Below are 23,208 nucleotides of genomic sequence, written 5' to 3'. Positions count from 1 at the left end.
CGGGAGTGGTGCGGGCGCCCCGCCGGGCCGGGAGTGGTGCGGGCGCCCCGCCGGGCCGGGAGTGGTGCGGGCGCCCCGCCGGGCCGGGAGTGGTGCGGGCGCCCCGCCGCGCCGGGAGTGGTGCGGGCGCCCCGCCGCGCCGGGAGTGGTGCGGGCGCCCCGCCGCGCCGGGAGTGGTGCGGGCGCCCCGCCGCGCCGGGAGTGGTGCGGGCGCCCCGCCGCGCCGGGAGTGGTGCGGGCGCCCCGCCGCGCCGGGAGTGGTGCGGGCGCCCCGCCGCGCCGGGAGTGGTGCGGGCGCCCCGCCGGGCCGGGAGTGGTGCGGGCGCCTCGTGCCTCAGTCTGCTGTAAGATAAATAATGTGGTCTCCCCACAATCATATTTGCGGTGGTTTCGGGTTTATTCACTGGTTTTTATTTTGATGATGTCTTCGCTTCATCTCTGATGTCACAGTAAACTGAGGGCGTGAACTCTGCGCTGGCTCCACACACAGGGGGGGACCTTGGTGGGAAGTGGGAGGAGCAGCAGTGGGTTTTCCTGATTCCCTCCGGTGCCCTCCTGGGTGTACAGTGGACACAGATACTCGGACGGTGGGGCGTGGTATTCGGTGCCGCGGTTTTCTGGCGCTGCGGAGACGTGTACCACGGGAAGGCTGCAGAGCTGTGGGGACAGAGTCTCTTGTAGTAAATTCAGACGAGTGTCCCAGAGGGCATGGCACAGATGTATCCCGACCAATGAGATCCCCTGAGGCTGCAGCGAGGGCGACGTTCTGCCAGACACCTGCCAATCACACAACAGGACAAAGAGCGTGAGGAAAACAAACTCCTACAATATTTGAAACAGATTAACTTGCGACTCGAACCGCATGGTGAGAAGGACCGTTCCCCCAGACTCTCCGCACCTACAGGGGGCGACCTCTAATATCACATGGGGGTGTCTTCTCAAGATGAGAACTGCCAGTGCTCAGATTAAGTTGGCTCTAAGATTGCTGACGAATGCAGCGCTACCTGAAGGATGCGGGGTGTGTCCTATATATACACACACATGGGCTGACTCATGCGGTGCCCATTATACAGTATGAGGAGCGGGGGTCTGACTCACATGGTGCCCATTATACAGTATGAGGAGCAGTGGTCTGACTCACATGGTGCCCATTATACGGTGTAGGGAGTGGTGGTCTGACTGACGCGGTGCTCATTATACAGTATGAGGAGCGGGGGTCTGACTCTCGTGCCCATTATACAGTATGAGGAGTGGTGGTCTGACTCACGTGGTGCCCGTTATACAGTATGAGGAGCGGTGGTCTGACTCACGTGGTGCCCATTATACGGTGTAGGGAGTGGTGGTCTGACTGACGCGGTGCCCATTATACAGTATGAGGAGCAGTGGTCTGACTCACGTGGTGCCCATTATACGGTGTAGGGAGTGGTGGTCTGACTGACGCGGTGCTCATTATACAGTATGAGGAGCGGGGGTCTGACTCTCGTGCCCATTATACAGTATGAGGAGTGGTGGTCTGACTCACGTGGTGCCTGTTATACAGTATGAGGAGCGGTGGTCTGACGAGCGCGGTGCCCATTATATGGTGTAGGGAGTGGTGGTCTGACTGACGCGGTGCCCATTATACAGTATGAGGAGTGGTGGTCTGACTGACGCGGTGCCCATTATACAGTATGAGGAGTGGTGCTCTGACTAACGCGGTGCCCATTATACAGTATGAGGAGCGGGGGGTCTGACTGATGCGGTGCCCATTATACGGTGTAGGGAGTGGTGGTCTGACTGATGCGGTGCCCGTTATACGGTGTAGGGAGTGGTGGTCTGACTGATGCGGTGCCCATTATACAGTATGAGGAGTGGGGGTCTCGGGAGAGTCGCTGCTTCTCTCTTTTCGTTTTGTGGCACATTTTGCAGCTTTTGTTTCTTATAGCGGTACGAGCCGTTCCAGCGTGATATAATATAATGCTCCTGCACCCCAGTGTCCCCCGGTACCTGCACGTGTAGGTGATAACGCTCCAGCTCCCGGTGGTCCTCCAGTGCTCGTTCCTGCAGGAGGCTGTGGAGGAGGCGGCTCGGCTGCTGGAAGACGCTGATGTTATAGGGGACATTGAAGGGACTGGGCTCAGAAATATAGGTGGACAGAAGCTTCCCCCGCACGTGAAGGCCCTGGATCCAGAGCTGCGGAGGAACGGGCGAGGCTGGAGAGTAGACGTTCCACCAGGGCGGCACACGCCCCTCACTCAGCACCTTCCTTATATCGTCACAGCGTTGGCAGCGGCAGGAAGAAGCCACGTCTGTCATCTCCTGGGTGGCTGCCTGAAGCATGGTGTGCAGCAGCTTCCACTCGCCAAGAAGGAAACTGAGCAGAGGACGCGGCTCAGACCCTCCATCCGGCTGACGCGGGGGAGCGGCGGCGGCGGCTGCTGGTGGCTTCTCTTCCGCTTCTTTAGGCCATTCAGAGGAACAGACGACGCGACTGGTGTTCAGTCCTGACACTTGTTGATCTTCCGGAAGACGACGTCCGGTGTCCGGCTCCCGCCGTGTCTTCTGCTCTTCATCTTCCAGCTCCAGCAGGAGGACCTGACACTGATGTAGAAGACTTCTTGTATTTGGTACCACTGTAGACCTGGGACTACACGCAGTCCCTGAAGATGTCCTCCTCCTATAAGAACCTGCTGAGTACTCCAGACGAGCTCCGTGGTCTTCACCGGTGGTGGGGCCGACCGTCCAGACGTCCTGAGTGATGAGCAGGTCTGCGAGAAGCTTCTGCCCGAAGATCTCTGTGATCGTGGTCTTCAGACCTTCACTTAGGCCTAGAGCCGCTGGATCTCTCCTAGACAGGGACTTCTGCAGGCACCGTGTAAATCTGTTCATCCAGCGACCTGAAACGGCAGAAGAGAAGACCATGTACAGGAACGTGCGGACACCCGGCCTCCGATGCCACCGGCGTCCGTCGGAATAAATCGGGGGCGGATGGCGGCAGCGCGCGGCCCTACAAACCTCTATGGGTGACGGTATAATGCTCGGGACATGGCTGTGTGCGTGAGGCCTTGACCCCGGTCACCCCCGAACCTCAAATTACAGGATCGAGATATCTCCATAGTGATGACATCACCGATCCGGCCTCATACACCAGGTTCCCCCGTAACAATGTCGGTGAAGGAACGCGTGCGCCTCTTCCCAGGGTTCAGTGTTCCTGTGTGGATTTCCCTCCATCAGAAAGTTCTCCCAGAAGCCTCCAATTCTTTATCTTTGGCACTGACCCTCCCCTAGAACGAAGCGGCCGCCATACGATGCAGAATACAGATCCCACGTATCGCGAGACGAACCGCAGGCGCCCGTACAGAGTGCCGCCACTATGTCCCCCATGCTGGAAATACCCCCCACATTACACTACATGGAGGAAAGCATATGCCCCCCCCCCCCACATTACACTACATGGAGGAAAGTATGTGCCCCCCCCCCCAAACATTACACTACATGGAGGAAAGTATGTGACCCCCCACATTACACTACATGGAGGAAAGTATGTGACCCCCCCCACATTACACTACATGGAGGAAAGTATGTGCCCCCCCCCCACATTACACTACATGGAGGAAAGTATGTGACCCCCCCCCCACACACATTACACTACATGGAGGAAAGTATGTGCCCCCACCACATTACATTACACTACATGGAGGAAAGTATGTGACCACCCCCCCCCCACATTACACTACATGGAGGAAAGTATGTGACCCCCCCACATTACACTACATGGAGGAATTTGTGTGCGTGCGTCCGCACTCGCGTGTGTGTGTGTATATATATATATATAATGCTTCGGCTTTTGTCATGGTCCTATAATTCTGTATTATTACACCCCCCGCCGTCACCTCCCTGGAGCAGCAGCTTTATATTCTGGTCACGTGGCTCTTACCAGTGACACCACCCGCCACCATTGCTGACATCAAGTGGGAAAGTCCTCGGCTGCTCCACTGATTAGATTCCTGCAGGGAATACTGCACCACCGCCATGACGGACTGAGCATCTTCATCATCTACAACGTGACCTCCGTATATAACGGCACCTACAAGGACAATGGAGAAATGTGAGGCCCCGGAAAGAGACGGTGGCTGCGGGGGGGGGGGGGGGGGGGGAGGAGATTCTGGAGCAGGAGGATGTTCCCCCTATAAATCCCTGTAATCCAGAGGTGGGCGACCTGGGTAAGGCAGAGCTCTAGTGCAGGACAGTCCTGGATTTCGGACGATGTTTCCCGGAGACCAGTGTCATGTCCCGGCCTCAATGGTATCTCCATTGAAAACAATGGTCGAGTAAAGAGTTGTCGGCTCGCTGCTCCATCATTCTCTGTGTGACGCCTGATTGACCGGTGTGTCGCCGGCAGGTGTGAGGTAGAGACCACATTATGTCTGCCTGCGCTGAACCATAGACCAGAAGAGACCTGCAGAAGGGCCTCTGTGTTGTGGGAACGGGGCTGGGTGAGTATGGGGTATTATACTGTAAGGGGCACTATGGGGGCATTGTACGGTGTCAGAAGTCACAATGGGAACATTATACAGTGTGGGGGCACTATGAGAACATTATACAGTGTGGGGGGGCACTATGAGAACATTATACAGTGTGGGGGACACTATGAGAACATTATACAGTGTGTGGGGGCACTATGAGAACAATATACATTGTGGGGGGCACTATGAGAACATTATACAGTGTGGGGGGGCACTATGAGAACATTATACAGTGTGGAGGACACTATGAGAACATTATACAGTGTGGGGGGGCACTATGAGAACATTATACAGTGTGGGGGCACTATGAGAACATTATACAGTGTGGGGGCACTATGAGAACATTATACAGTGTGGGGGCACTATGAGAACATTATACAGTGTGGGGGCACTATGAGAACATTATACAGTGTGGGGGCACTATGAGAACATTATACAGTGTGGGGGCACTATGAGAACATTATACAGTGTGGGGGCACTATGAGAACATTATACGGTGTGGGGACACTATGAGAACATTATACAGTGTGGGGGGGCACTATGAGAACTTTATACAGTGTGGGGGCACTATGAGAACATTATACAGTGTGGGGGACACTATGAGAACATTATACAGTGTGGGGGGGCACTATGAGAACATTATACAGTGTGGAGGACACTATGAGAACATTATACAGTGTGGGGGGGCACTATGAGAACATTATACAGTGTGGGGGCACTATGAGAACATTATACAGTGTGGGGGACACTATGAGAACATTATACGGTGTGGGGGGCACTATGGGGGCATTATACGGTGTAGGGGGCACTATGGGGGCATTATACAGTGTGGGGGCACTATGAGAACATTATACAGTGTGGGGGGCACTATGAGAACATTATACAGTGTGGGGGCACTATGAGAACATTATACAGTGTGGGGGTACTATGAGAACATTATACAGTGTGGGGGCACTATGAGAACATTATACAGTGTGGGGGCACTATGAGAACATTATACAGTGTGGGGGTACTATGAGAACATTATACAGTGTGGGGGACACTATGAGAACATTATACAGTGTGGGGGCACTATGAGAACATTATACAGTGTGGGGGACACTATGAGAACATTATACAGTGTGGGGGGGCACTATGAGAACATTATACAGTGTGGGGGCACTATGAGAACATTATACAGTGTGGGGGTACTATGAGAACATTATACAGTGTGGAGGACACTATGAGAACATTATACAGTGTGGGGGACACTATGAGAACATTATACAGTGTGGGGGCACTATGAGAACATTATACAGTGTGGGGGGGCACTATGAGAACATTATACAGTGTGGAGGACACTATGAGAACATTATACAGTGTGGGGGGCACTATGAGAACATTATACAGTGTGGGGGACACTATGAGAACATTATACGGTGTGGGGGGCACTATGAGAACATTATACAGTTTGGGGGACACTATGAGAACATTATACGGTGTGGGGGGCACTATGGGGGCATTATACGGTGTGGGGGGCACTATGGGGGCATTATACAGTGTGGGGGCACTATGAGAACATTATACAGTGTGTGGGGGCACTATGAGAACATTATACAGTGTGGGGGGCACTATGAGAACATTATACAGTGTGGGGGGCACTATGAGAACATTATACAGTGTGGGGGGGCACTATGAGAACATTATACAGTGTGGGGGGCACTATGAGAACAATATACAGTGTGGGGGACACTATGAGAACATTATACAGTGTGGGGGGCACTATGAGAACATTATACAGTGTGGGGGCACTATGAGAACATTATATAGTGTGGGGACACTATGAGAACATTATACGGTGTGGGGGCACTATGAGAACATTATACAGTGTGGGGGGCACTATGAGAACATTATACAGTGTGGGGGCACTATGAGAACATTATACAGTGTGGGGGGCACTATGAGAACATTATACAGTGTGTGGGGGCACTATGAGAACAATATACAGTGTGGGGGGCACTATGGGGGCATTATACAGTGTGGGGGGCACTATGAGAACATTATACAGTGTGTGGGGGCACTATGAGAACATTATACAGTGTGGGGGACACTATGAGAACATTATACAGTGTGGGGAGCACTATGAGAACATTATACAGTGTGGGGGGTACTATGAGAACATTATACAGTGTGGGGAGCACTATGAGAACATTATACAGTGTGGGGAGCACTATGAGAACATTATACAGTGTGGGGGGCACTATGAGAACATTATACAGTGTGGGGGGCACTATGAGAACATTATACAGTGTGGGGAGCACTATGAGAACATTATACAGTGTGGGGGGTACTATGAGAACATTATACAGTGTGGGGAGCACTATGAGAACATTATACAGTGTGGGGGGCACTATGAGAACATTATACAGTGTGGGGAGCACTATGAGAACATTATACAGTGTGGGGGACACTATGAGAACATTATACAGTGTGGGGAGCACTATGAGAACATTATACAGTGTGGGGGGTACTATGAGAACATTATACAGTGTGGGGAGCACTATGAGAACATTATACAGTGTGGGGGGCACTATGAGAACATTATACAGTGTGGGGAGCACTATGAGAACATTATACAGTGTGGGGGACACTATGAGAACATTATACAGTGTGGGGGGCACTATGAGAACATTATACAGTGTGGGGGACACTATGAGGACATTATACAGTGTGGGGGGCACTATGAGGACATTATACAGTGTGGGGGGCACTATGAGAACATTATACAGTGTGGGGGGTACTATGAGAACATTATACAGTGTGGGGGGCACTATGAGAACATTATACAGTGTGGGGGCACTATGAGAACATTATACAGTGTGGGGGGCACTATGGGGGCATTATACAGTGTGGGGGGCACTATGAGAACATTATACAGTGTGGGGGGTACTATGAGAACATTATACAGTGTGGGGAGCACTATGAGAACATTATACAGTGTGGGGGCACTATGAGAACATTATACAGTGTGGGGGCACTATGAGAACATTATACAGTGTGGGGGGCACTATGAGAACATTATACAGTGTGGGGGCACTATGAGAACATACAGTGTGGGGGGCACTATGAGAACATTATACAGTGTGGGGGGCACTATGAGAACATTATACAGTGTGGGGGCACTATGAGAACATTATACAGTGTGGGGGGCACTATGAGAACATTATACAGTGTGGGGGCACTATGAGAACATTATACAGTGTGGGGGGCACTATGAGAACATTATACAGTGTGTGGGGGCACTATGAGAACAATATACAGTGTGGGGGGCACTATGGGGGCATTATACAGTGTGGGGGGCACTATGAGAACATTATACAGTGTGTGGGGGCACTATGAGAACATTATACAGTGTGGGGGACACTATGAGAACATTATACAGTGTGGGGAGCACTATGAGAACATTATACAGTGTGGGGGGTACTATGAGAACATTATACAGTGTGGGGAGCACTATGAGAACATTATACAGTGTGGGGGCACTATGAGAACATTATACAGTGTGTGGGGGCACTATGAGAACATTATACAGTGTGGGGGGGGCACTATGAGAACATTATACAGTGTGTGGGGGCACTATGAGAACATTATACAGTGTGGGGGGGCACTATGAGAACATTATACAGTGTGGGGGGGCACTATGAGAACATTATACAGTGTGGGGGGGCACTATGAGAACATTATACAGTGTGGGGGGGCACTATGAGAACATTATACAGTGTGTGGGGGCACTATGAGAACATTATACAGTGTGTGGGGGCACTAAGAACATTATACAGTGTGGGGGGGGGCACTATGAGAACATTATACAGTGTGGGGGCGCTATGGGAACATTATACAGTGTGGGGGGCACTATGAGAACATTATACAGTGTGGGGGGGGCACTATGAGAACATTATACAGTGTGGGGACACTATGAGAACATTATACAGTGTGGGGGCGCTATGGGAACATTATACAGTGTGGGGGGCACTATGAGAACATTATACGGTGTGGGGGGCACTATGAGAACATTATACAGTGTGGAGGACACTATGAGAACATTATACAGTGTGGGGGGCACTATGAGAACATTATACAGTGTGGGAGCACTATGGGGGCATTATACAGTGTGGGGGCACTATGAGAACATTATACAGTGTGGGGGGCACTATGGGGGCATTATACGGTGTGGGGGGCACTATGGGGGCATTATACAGTGTGGGGGGGCACTATGAGAACATTATACAGTGTGGGGGGCACTATGAGAACATTATACAGTGTGGGGGCACTATGAGAACATTATACAGTGTGGGGGTACTATGAGAACATTATACAGTGTGGGGACACTATGAGAACATTATACAGTGTGGGGGGGCACTATGAGAACATTATACAGTGTGGGGGGCACTATGAGAACATTATACAGTGTGGGGGCACTATGAGAACATTATACAGTGTGGGGGTACTATGAGAACATTATACAGTGTGGGGACACTATGAGAACATTATACAGTGTGGGGGGCACTATGAGAACATTATACAGTGTGGGGGGGCACTATGAGAACATTATACGGTGTGGGGGGAACTATGGGGGCATTATACGGTGTGGGGGCACTATGGGGGCATTATACGTGTGGGGGGCACTATGGGGGCATTTTACGGTGTGGGGGGCACTATGGGGGCATTATACAGTGTGGAGGACACTATGAGAACATTATACAGTGTGGGGGGCACTATGAGAACATTATACAGTGGGGGGCACTATGGGGGCATTATACAGTGTGGGGGCACTATGAGAACATTATACAGTGTGGGGACACTATGAGAACATTATACAGTGTGTGGGGGCACTATGAGAACATTATACAGTGTGGGGGTACTATGAGAACATTATACAGTGTGGGGACACTATGAGAACATTATACAGTGTGGGGGGCACTATGAGAACATTATACAGTGTGGGGGGGCACTATGAGAACATTATACGGTGTGGGGGGCACTATGGGGGCATTATACGGTGTGGGGGGCACTATGGGGGCATTATACGTGTGGGGGGCACTATGGGGGCATTATACGGTGTGGGGGGCACTATGGGGGCATTATACAGTGTGGGAGCACTATGAAAACATTATACAGTGTGGGGGGCACTATGAGAACATTATACAGTGTGGGGGGTACTATGAGACCATTATACAGTGTGGGAGCACTATGAAAACATTATACAGTGTGGGGGGTACTATGAGAACATTATACAGTGTGGGGGGCACTATGAGAACATTATACAGTGTGGGAGCACTATGAAAACATTATACAGTGTGGGGGGTACTATGAGAACATTATACAGTGTGGGGGCACTATGAGAACATTATACAGTGTGGGGGCACTATGAGAACATTATACAGTGTGGGGGGTACTATGAGAACATTATACAGTGTGGGGGGCACTATGAGAACATTATACAGTGTGGGGGGTACTATGAGAACATTATACAGTGTGGGGGCACTATGAGAACATTATACAGTGTGGGGGGCACTAAGAACATTATACAGTGTGGGGGAACTATGAGAACATTATACAGTGTGTGGGGGCACTATGAGAACATTATACAGTGTGGGGGCACTATGAGAACATTATACAGTGTGGGGCGCACTATGAGAACATTATACGGTGTGGGGGGTACTATGAGAACATTATACGGTGTGGGAGGCACTATGAGAACATTATACAGTGGGGGCACTATGAGAACATTATACAGTGTGGGGGCACTATGAGAACATTATACAGTGTGGGGGTACTATGAGAACATTATACAGTGTGGGGGCACTATGAGAACATTATACAGTGTGGGGGCACTATGAGAACATTATACAGTGTGGGGGCACTATGAGAACATTATACAGTGTGGGGGAGCACTATGAGAACATTATACGGTGTGGGGACACTATGAGAACATTATACAGTGTGGAGGCACTATGAGAACATTATACAGTGTGGGGGGCACTATGAGAACATTATACAGTGTGGGGGGCACTATGAGAACATTATACAGTGGGGGGCACTATGAGAACATTATACAGTGTGTGGGGGCACTATGAGAACATTATACAGTGTGGGGGACACTATGAGAACATTATACGGTGTGGGGACACTATGAGAACATTATACAGTGTGGAGGCACTATGAGAACATTATACGGTGTGGGGGGCACTATGAGAACATTATACAGTGGGGGCACTATGAGAACATTATACAGTGTGGGGGTACTATGAGAACATTATACAGTGTGGGGGACACTATGAGAACATTATACAGTGGGGGCACTATGAGAACATTATACAGTGTGGGGGGCACTATGAGAACATTATACAGTGTGGGGGGCACTATGAGAACATTATACAGTGTGGGGGGCACTATGAGAACATTATACAGTGTGGGGGGCACTATGAGGACATTATACAGTGTGGGGGGCACTATGAGGACATTATACAGTGTGGGGGACACTGAGAACATTATACAGTGTGGGGGTACTATGAGAACATTATACAGTGTGAGGGCACTATGAGAACATTATACAGTGTGGGGGGGGCACTATGAGACCATTATACAGTGTGGGGGGGGGGCACTATGAGAACATTATACAGTGTGGGGGGGGCACTATGAGAACATTATACAGTGTGGGGGGTACTATGAGAACATTATACAGTGTGGGGGCACTATGAGAACATTATACGGTGTGGGGGGCACTATGAGAACATTATACAGTGTGGGGGGGCACTATGAGAACATTATACAGTGTGTGGGCACTATGAGAACATTATACAGTGTGGGGGGCACTATGGGGGCATTATACAGTGTGGGGGCACTATGAGAACATTATACAGTGTGGGGGGGGCACTATGAGAACATTATACAGTGTGGGGGGGCACTATGAGAACAATATACAGTGTGGGGACACTATGAGAACATTATACAGTGTGGGGGCACTATGGGGGCATTATACAGTGTGGGGGGCACTATGAGACCATTATACAGTGTGGGGGGGCACTATGAGAACATTATACAGTGTGGGGGGGGCACTATGAGAACATTATACAGTGTGGGGGGGCACTATGAGAACATTATACAGTGTGGGGGGCACTATGAGACCATTATACAGTGTGTGGGGGGCACTATGAGAACATACAGTGTGGGGGGCACTATGAGAACATACAGTGTGGGGGGTACTATGAGAACATTATACAGTGTGGGGGGCACTATGAGAACATTATACAGTGTGGGGGGCACTATGAGAACATTATACAGTGTGGGGGGCACTATGAGAACATTATACAGTGTGGGGGGCACTATGAGAACATACAGTGTGGGGGGTACTATGAGAACATTATACAGTGTGGGGGCACTATGAGAACATTATACAGTGTGGGGGCACTATGAGAACATTATACAGTGTGGGGCACTATGAGAACATTATACAGTGTGTGGGGGCACTATGAGAACATTATACAGTGTGTGGGGGCACTATGAGAACATTATACAGTGTGGGGGACACTATGAGAACATTATACAGTGTGGGGAGCACTATGAGAACATTATACAGTGTGGGGGGCACTATGAGAACATTATACAGTGTGAGGGCACTATGAGAACATTATACAGTGTGGGGCACTATGAGAACATTATACAGTGTGGGGGGCACTATGAGAACATTATACAGTGTGGGGGCACTATGAGAACATTATACAGTGTGGGGGGCACTATGAGAACATTATACAGTGTGGGGGGCACTATGAGAACATTATACAGTGTGGGGGACACTATGAGAACATTATACAGTGTGGGGGACACTGAGAACATTATACAGTGTGGGGGGCACTATGAGAACATTATACAGTGTGGGGGGCACTATGAGAACATTATACAGTGTGGGGGACACTATGAGAACATTATACAGTGTGGGGAGCACTATGAGAACATTATACAGTGTGGGGGGGGCACTATGAGAACATTATACAGTGTGGGGGGCACTATGAGAACATTATACAGTGTGGGGGGGGGGCACTATGAGAACATTATACAGTGTGGGGGCACTATGAGAACATTATACAGTGTGGGGGGCACTATGGGGGCATTATACAGTGTGGGGGCACTATGAGAACATTATACAGTGTGGGGGGCACTATGAGAACATTATACAGTGTGTGGGGGCACTATGAGAACATTATACAGTGTGGGGGGCACTATGAGAACATTATACAGTGTGTGGGGGCACTGAGAACATTATACAGTGTGGGGGGGGCACTATGAGAACATTATACAGTGTGGGGGGGGCACTATGAGAACATTATACTGTGTGGGGGCACTATGAGAACATTATACGGTGTGGGGGGCACTATGAGAACATTATACAGTGTGGGGGGCACTATGAGAACATTATACAGTGTGGGGGCACTATGAGAACATTATACGGTGTGGGGGGCACTATGAGAACATTATACAGTGTGGGGGGCACTATGAGAACATTATACAGTGTGGGGGCACTATGAGAACATTATACGGTGTGGGGGGCACTATGAGAACATTATACAGTGTGGGGACACTATGAGAACATTATACGGTGTGGGGGCACTATGAGAACATTATACAGTGTGGGGGGCACTATGAGAACATTATACAGTGTGGGGGCACTATGAGAACATTATACAGTGTGGGGGCACTATGAGAACATTATACAGTGTGGGGGACACTATGAGAACATTATACAGTGTGTGGGGTACTATGAGAACATTATACAGTGTGGGGGGCACTATGAGAACATTATACAGTGTGGGGGACACTATGAGAACATTATACGGTGTGGGGGGCACTATGAGACCATTATACAGTGTGGGGGGGGGCACTGAGAACATTATACAGTGGGGGGCACTATGAGAACATTATACAGTGTGGGGGGGCACTATGAGAACATACAGTGTGGGGGGCACTATGAGAACATTATACAGTGTGGGGGGCACTATGAGACCATTATACAGTGTGGGGGGGACACTATGAGAACATTATACAGTGTGGGGGGGGCACTGAGAACATTATACAGTGGGGGGCACTATGAAAACATACAGTGTGGGGGGGCACTATGAGAACATACAGTGTGGGGGGCACTATGAGAACATTATACAGTGTGGGGGGCACTATGGGGGCATTATACAGTGTGTGGGGGACACTATGAGAACATTATACGGTGTGGGGGGCACTATGAGAACATTATACGGTGTGGGGGGCACTATGAGAACATTATACGGTGTGGGGGGCACTATGAGAACATTATACAGTGTGGGGGGCACTATGAGAACATTATACAGTGTGGGGGCAGCTATGAGAACATTATACAGTGTGGGGGGCACTATGAGAACATTATACGGTGTGGGGGGCACTATGAGACCATTATACAGTGTGGGGGGGGGGGCACTGAGAACATTATACAGTGGGGGGCACTATGAGAACATTATACAGTGTGGGGGGGCACTATGAGAACATTATACAGTGGGGGGCACTATAAGAACATTATACAGTGTGGGGGGCACTATGAGAACATTATACAGTGTGGGGCACTATGAGAACATAATACAGTGTGGGGGACACTATGAGAACAATATACAGTGTGGGGGGCACTATGGGGGCATTATACAGTGTGGGGGACACTATGAGAACATTACAGTGTGGGGGGCACTATGAGAACATTATACAGTGGGGGGCACTATGAGAACATTATACAGTGGGGGCACTATGAGAACATTATACAGTGTGGGGGGCACTATGAGAACAATATACATTGTGGGGGACACTATGAGAACATTATACAGTGTGGGGGGCACTATGAGAACATTATACAGTGTGGGGGCACTATGAGAACATTATACAGTGTGGGGGCACTATGAGAACATTATACAGTGTGGGGGGCACTATGAGAACATTATACAGTGTGGGGGCACTATGAGAACATTATACAGTGTGGGGGCACTATGAGAACATTATACAGTGTGGGGGGCACTATGAGAACATTATACAGTGTGGGGGGCACTATGAGAACATTATACAGTGTGGGGGGCACTATGAGAACATTATACAGTGTGGGGGGCACTATGAGAACATTATACGGTGTGGGGGACACTATGAGAACATTATACAGTGTGGGGACACTATGAGAACATTATACAGTGTGGGGGCACTATGAGAACAATATACAGTGTGGGGGGCACTATGGGGGCATTATACAGTGTAGGGGGCACTATGAGAACATTATACAGTGTGGGGGCACTATGAGAACATTATACAGTGTGGGGGGCACTATGGGGGCATTATACAGTGTGGGGGCACTATGAGAACATTATACAGTGTGGGGGGGGCACTATGAGAACATTATACAGTGTGGGGGCACTATGAGAACATTATACAGTGTGGGGGACACTATGAGAACATTATACGGTGTGGGGACACTATGAGAACATTATACGGTGTGGGGGGTACTATGAGAACATTATACGGTGTGGGGGGCACTATGAGAACATTATACAGTGTGGGGGGCACTATGAGAACATTATACAGTGTGGGGGTACTATGAGAACATTATACAGTGTGGGGGACACTATGAGAACATTATACAGTGTGGGGGCACTATGAGAACATACAGTGTGGGGGCACTATGAGAACATTATATAGTGTGGGGACACTATGAGAACATTATACGGTGTGGGGGGTACTATGAGAACATTATACAGTGTGGGGGCACTATGAGAACATACAGTGTGGGGGGCACTATGGGGGCATTATACAGTGTGGGGGGCACTATGGGGCATTATACAGTGTGGGGGGCACTATGAGAACATTATACAGTGTGTGGGGGCACTATGAGAACATTATACAGTGTGGGGGGGCACTATGAGAACATTATACAGTGTGGGGGGCACTATGAGAACATTATACGGTGTGGGGGGTACTATGAGAACATTATACGGTGTGGGGACACTATGAGAACATTATACGGTGTGGGGGGTACTATGAGAACATTATACGGTGTGGGGGGCACTATGAGAACATTATACAGTGTGGGGGGCACTATGAGAACATTATACAGTGTGGGGGTACTATGAGAACATTATACAGTGTGGGGGACACTATGAGAACATTATACAGTGTGGGGGGCACTATGAGAACATACAGTGTGGGGGGTACTATGAGAACATTATATAGTGTGGGGACACTATGAGAACATTATACGGTGTGGGGGCACTATGAGAACATTATACAGTGTGGGGGCACTATGAGAACATTATACAGTGTGGGGGTACTATGAGAACATTATACGGTGTGGGGGACACTATGAGAACATTATACAGTGTGGGGGCACTATGAGAACATACAGTGTGGGGGGTACTATGAGAACATACAGTGTGGGGGGTACTATGAGAACATTATACAGTGTGGGGGTACTATGAGAACATACAGTGTGGGGGGTACTATGAGAACATTATACAGTGTGGGGACACTATGAGAACATTATACGGTGTGGGGGGTACTATGAGAACATTATACAGTGTGGGGGGCACTATGAGACCATTATACAGTGTGGGGGGGACACTATGAGAACATTATACAGTATGGGGGGGGGCACTATGAGAACATACAGTGGGGGGCACTATGAGAACATTATACAGTGTGGGGGGGCACTATGAGAACATACAGTGTGGGGGGCACTATGAGAACATTATACAGTGTGGGGGGGGCACTATGAGAACATACAGTGTGGGGGACACTATGAGAACAATATACAGTGTGGGGGGCACTATGGGGGCATTATACAGTGTGTGGGGGACACTATGAGAACATTATACAGTGTGGGGGCACTATGAGAACATTATACAGTGTGGGGGGCACTATGAGAACATTATACAGTGTGGGGGCACTATGAGAACAATATACAGTGTGGGGGACACTATGAGAACATTATACAGTGTGGGGGGCACTATGAGAACATTATACAGTGTGGGGGACACTATGAGAACATTATACAGTGTGGGGGGCACTATGAGAACATTATACAGTGTGGGGACACTATGAGAACATTATACAGTGTGGGGACACTATGAGAACATTATACAGTGTGGGGGGCACTATCAGAACATTATACAGTGTGTGGGGGCACTATGAGAACATTATACAGTGTGGGAGCACTATGGGGGCATTATACAGTGTGGGGGGTACTATGAGAACATTATACGGTGTGGGGGGCACTATGAGAACATTATACAGTGTGGGGGGCACTATCAGAACATTATACAGTGTGTGGGGGCACTATGAGAACATTATACAGTGTGGGGGCACTATCAGAACATTATACAGTGTGGGGGGCACTATGAGAACATTATACAGTGGGGGCACTATGAGAACATTATACAGTGTGGGGGGCACTATGAGAACAATATACAGTGTGGGGGACACTATGAGAACATTATACAGTGTGGGGGCACTATGAGAACATTATACAGTGTGGGGGACACTATGAGAACAATATACAGTGTGGGGGGCACTATGGGGGCATTATACAGTGTGGGGGGCACTATGAGAACATTATACAGTGTGGGGGGCACTATGAGAACATTATACAGTGTGGGGGGACTATGAGAACATTATACAGTGTGGGGGCACTATGAGAACATTATACAGTGTGGGGGGGCACTATGAGAACATTATACAGTGTGGGGGGCACTATGAGAACATTATACAGTGTGGGGGGCACTATGGGGGCATTATACAGTGTGGGGGGCACTATGAGAACATTATACAGTGTGGGGGGCACTATGGGGGCATTATACAGTGTGGGGGGCACTATGAGAACATTATACAGTGTGGGGGGGCACTATGAGAACATTATACAGTGTGTGGGGGCACTATGAGAACATTATACAGTGTGGGGGGCCCTATGAGAACATTATACAGTGTGGGGGCACTATGAGAACATTATACAGTGTGGGGGACACTATGAGAACAATATACAGTGTGGGGGGCACTATGGGGGCATTATACAGTGTGGGGGGCACTATGAGAACATTATACAGTGTGGGGGGACTATGAGAACATTATACAGTGTGGGGGGACTATGAGAACATTATACAGTGTGGGGGGGCACTATGAGAACATTATACAGTGTGGGGGGGGGGCACTATGAGAACATTATACAGTGTGGGGGCACTATGAGAACATTATACAGTGTGGGGGGCACTATGGGGGCATTATACAGTGTGGGGGCACTATGAGAACATTATACAGTGTGGGGGGCACTATGAGAACATTATACGGTGTGGGGGCACTATGAGAACATTATACAGTGTGGGGGCACTATGAGAACATTATACAGTGTGGGGGTACTATGAGAACATTATACGGTGTGGGGGACACTATGAGAACATTATACAGTGTGGGGGCACTATGAGAACATACAGTGTGGGGGGTACTATGAGAACATACAGTGTGGGGGGTACTATGAGAACATTATACAGTGTGGGGACACTATGAGAACATTATACGGTGTGGGGGGTACTATGAGAACATTATACAGTGTGGGGGGCACTATGAGACCATTATACAGTGTGGGGGGGACACTATGAGAACATTATACAGTATGGGGGGGGGGCACTATGAGAACATACAGTGGGGGGCACTATGAGAACATTATACAGTGTGGGGGGGCACTATGAGAACATACAGTGTGGGGGGCACTATGAGAACATTATACAGTGGGGGGGGCACTATGAGAACATACAGTGTGGGGGACACTATGAGAACAATATACAGTGTGGGGGGCACTATGGGGGCATTATACAGTGTGGGGACACTATGAGAACATTATACAGTGTGTGGGGGACACTATGAGAACATTATACAGTGTGGGGGCACTATGAGAACATTATACAGTGTGGGGGGCACTATGAGAACATTATACAGTGTGGGGGCACTATGAGAACAATATACAGTGTGGGGGACACTATGAGAACATTATACAGTGTGGGGGGCACTATGAGAACATTATACAGTGTGTGGGGGCACTATGAGAACATTATACAGTGTGGGGGACACTATGAGAACATTATACAGTGTGGGGGGCACTATGAGAACATTATACAGTGTGGGGGCACTATCAGAACATTATACAGTGTGTGGGGGCACTATGAGAACATTATACAGTGTGGGAGCACTATGGGGGCATTATACAGTGTGGGGCACTATGAGAACATTATACAGTGTGGGGGGCACTATCAGAACATTATACAGTGTGTGGGGGCACTATGAGAACATTATACAGTGTGGGGGCACTATGAGAACATTATACAGTGGGGGCACTATGAGAACATTATACAGTGTGGGGGGCACTATGAGAACAATATACAGTGTGGGGGACACTATGAGAACATTATACAGTGTGGGGGCACTATGAGAACATTATACAGTGTGGGGGACACTATGAGAACAATATACAGTGTGGGGGGCACTATGGGGGCATTATACAGTGTGGGGGGCACTATGAGAACATTATACAGTGTGGGGGGCACTATGAGAACATTATACAGTGTGGGGGGACTATGAGAACATTATACAGTGTGGGGGGGCACTATGAGAACATTATACAGTGTGGGGGGCACTATGAGAACATTATACAGTGTGGGGGGCACTATGGGGGCATTATACAGTGTGGGGGGCACTATGAGAACATTATACAGTGTGGGGGGCACTATGGGGGCATTATACAGTGTGGGGGGCACTATGAGAACATTATACAGTGTGGGGGGGCACTATGAGAACATTATACAGTGTGTGGGGGCACTATGAGAACATTATACAGTGTGGGGGGCCCTATGAGAACATTATACCGTGTGGGGGCACTATGAGAACATTATACAGTGTGGGGGACACTATGAGAACAATATACAGTGTGGGGGGCACTATGGGGGCATTATACAGTGTGGGGGGCACTATGAGAACATTATACAGTGTGGGGGGCACTATGAGAACATTATACAGTGTGGGGGGACTATGAGAACATTATACAGTGTGGGGGCACTATGAGAACATTATACAGTGTGGGGGGCACTATGAGAACATTATACAGTGTGGGGGGCACTATGAGAACATTATACAGTGTGGGGGGCACTATGGGGGCATTATACAGTGTGGGGGGCACTATGAGAACATTATACAGTGTGGGGGGCACTATGAGAACATTATACAGTGTGGGGGCACTATGGGGGCATTATACAGTGTGGGGGGCACTATGGGAACATTATACAGTGTGGGGGCACTATGGGGGCATTATACAGTGTGGGGGGCACTATGGGGGCATTATACAGTGTGGGGGGCACTATGGGGGCATTATACTATCAGTGGAGTTCTGGCATAGCACCCAGTGACTGACAGTCTAGAGGGGCCACTCTGTCCATTGACACCTTCTAGTGATAGGGACTCTAGAGGGAAACTGTCACTAAGTCTGGAGCCGCTCTAACCCACCAGTCCACATAAAAGATGTCCGTTTCTGTAATAGTCAGTAAAATTACTGACAAGTGAGTGGGAGGCGTCTAAGACCGGCATCGGGCACGTGCGCTGTGCGCACATAAAGCGGGGGACAGTACGCTGCGTATGCGCCCCACGCGGCTGGACTTCTCTCTGAGTTGTAAGTTATTACTGTTGCTGTAACGGTCGTGTTTGACGTGGGCAACACTGAATGTCCGGTACAGAACTGTCATGGCGTTCGTTAAGTTAACATACGCTCAGCAGAGCCAGTGACGACAGGGCAACTCCAACAGGCTTATTGCATCCAATGCTGGCAGGACCAGTCATTATAATGACTTTAGTTTGTGTCTCTGCTGTCTGTATGTGAGTTGTGTCCTTTGTGCTATCATGTGTATTGCCACAGCCGGGATGAGGACACACGGGGGGGGGGGGGGGGGGGGGGGAGATAATTGGATCTGCCTTGTTTGCTGGTCTGCACCTGAGCTGAATATAACTGTGGTGCCTCCTGATGACCCCCTGTGGAGACTGGACAATGAGGACACTTTATGTCTTGTGGACTTCACCTCTGACTCGTCTGATTGTCCATAGGCTGGAGACACGACCTGTGGTACCTGATTACAGGATCATTCCTCTCTGACTCACAATATACGACACATAACGCACCATCACACTATACCACACATAATGCACCATCACAATATACCACACATAATGCACCATCACACTATACCACACATAATACACCATCACACTATACCACACATAATACACCATCACACTATACCACACATAATGCACCATCACAATATACCACACATAATACACCATCACACTATACCACACATAATACACCATCACAATAATCCACACATAATGCACCATCACATTATACCACACATAATACACCATCACACTATACCACACATAATGCACCATCACACTATACCACACATAATACACCATCACACTATACCACACATAATACACCATCACACTATACCACACATAATACACCATCACACTATACCACACATAATGCACCATCACACTATACCACACATAATACACCATCACACTATACCACACATAATACACCATCACACTATACCACACATAATACACCATCACACTATACCACACATAATACACCATCACACTATACCACACATAATGCACCATCACACTATACCACACATAATACACCATCACATTATACCACACATAATACACCATCACACTATACCACACATAATACACCATCACACTATACCACACATAATGCACCATCACAATATACCACACATAATACACCATCACACTATACCACACATAATACACCATCACACTATACCACACATAATACACCATCACACTATACCACACATAATGCACCATCACACTATACACCATACATAATACACCATCACACTATACCACACATAATACACCATCACACTATACCACACATAATGCACCATCACACTATACCACACATAATACACCATCACAGTATACCACACATAATACACCATCACAATATACCACACATAATGCACCATCACACTATACCACACATAATACACCATCACATTATACCACACATAATGCACCATCACAATATACCACACATAATACACCATCACAATATACCCACATAATGCACCATCACAATATACACCACACATAATGCACCATCACACTATACCACACATAATGCCCCATCACACTATACCACACATAATGCACCATCACACTATACCACACATAATGCCCCATCACATTATACCACACATAATACACCATCACAATATACCACACATAATGCACCATCACACTATACCACACATAATGCACCATCACACTATACCACACATAATACACCATCACACTATACCACACATAATGCACCATCACACTATACACCATACATAATACACCATCACACTATACCACACATAATACACCATCACACTATACCACACATAATGCACCATCACACTATACCACACATAATACACCATCACAATATACCACACATAATACACCATCACACTATACCACACATAATGCACCATCACACTATACACCATACATAATACACCATCACACTATACCACAAATAATACACCATCACACTATACCACACATAATGCACCATCACACTATACCACACATAATACACCATCACAATATACACCACACATAATGCACCATCACACTATACCACACATAATACACCATCACAATATACACCACACATAATGCACCATCACACTATACCACACATAATGCACCATCACAATATATCACACATAATGCACCATCACAATATACCACACATAATACACCATCACACTATACCACACATAATGCACCATCACACAATACCACACATAATACACCATCACAATATACCACACATAATGCACCATCACACAATACCACACATAATACACCATCGCAATAAACCACACATAATGCACCATCACACTATACCACACATAATGCACCATCACAATATACCACACATAATACACCATCACAATATACCACACATAATGCACCATCACAATATACCATACATAATGCACCATCACACTATACCACACATAATACACCATCACAATATACCACACATAATACACCATCACACTATACACCACACATAATACACCATCACAATATACCATACATAATGCACCATCACACTATACCACACATAATACACCATCACAATATACCACACATAATACACCATCACACTATACACCACACATAATACACCATCACACTATACCACACATAATACACCATCACACTATACCACACATAATACACCATCACACTATACCACACATAATGCACCATCACAATATACCACACATAATGCACCATCACACTATACCACACATAATACACCATCACCATATACCACACATAATACACCATCACACTATACCACACATAATGCACCATCACAATATACCACACATAATGCACCATCACACTATACCACACATAATACACCATCACACTATACCACACATAATACACCATCACACTATACCACACATAATGCACCATCACACTATACCACACATAATGCACCATCACACTATACCACACA

General features: G+C 48.0%; 1 protein-coding gene across 1 annotated transcript; it reads right to left on the bottom strand.

Moving 5' to 3' along the window:
- Positions 1-345: 345 nt before the first annotated feature.
- LOC142733379 (dynein heavy chain domain-containing protein 1-like) lies at positions 346-4,062 on the bottom strand. Its single transcript, XM_075849545.1, has 3 exons — positions 3,917-4,062; positions 1,987-2,876; positions 346-777 (listed from the first exon to the last, which is right to left on the bottom strand). Exons 1-3 carry the CDS (start codon positions 4,011-4,013, stop codon positions 445-447), a joined length of 1,320 nt encoding a protein of 439 aa, XP_075705660.1. The 5' UTR covers positions 4,014-4,062; the 3' UTR covers positions 346-444.
- Positions 4,063-23,208: the final 19,146 nt, after the last annotated feature.

Source organism: Rhinoderma darwinii, unplaced genomic scaffold (assembly GCF_050947455.1).
Source record: "Rhinoderma darwinii isolate aRhiDar2 unplaced genomic scaffold, aRhiDar2.hap1 Scaffold_950, whole genome shotgun sequence".
Classification (NCBI taxonomy): Eukaryota; Metazoa; Chordata; class Amphibia; order Anura; family Rhinodermatidae; genus Rhinoderma; species Rhinoderma darwinii.
This window is presented reverse-complemented; position numbering and strand designations above follow the sequence as displayed.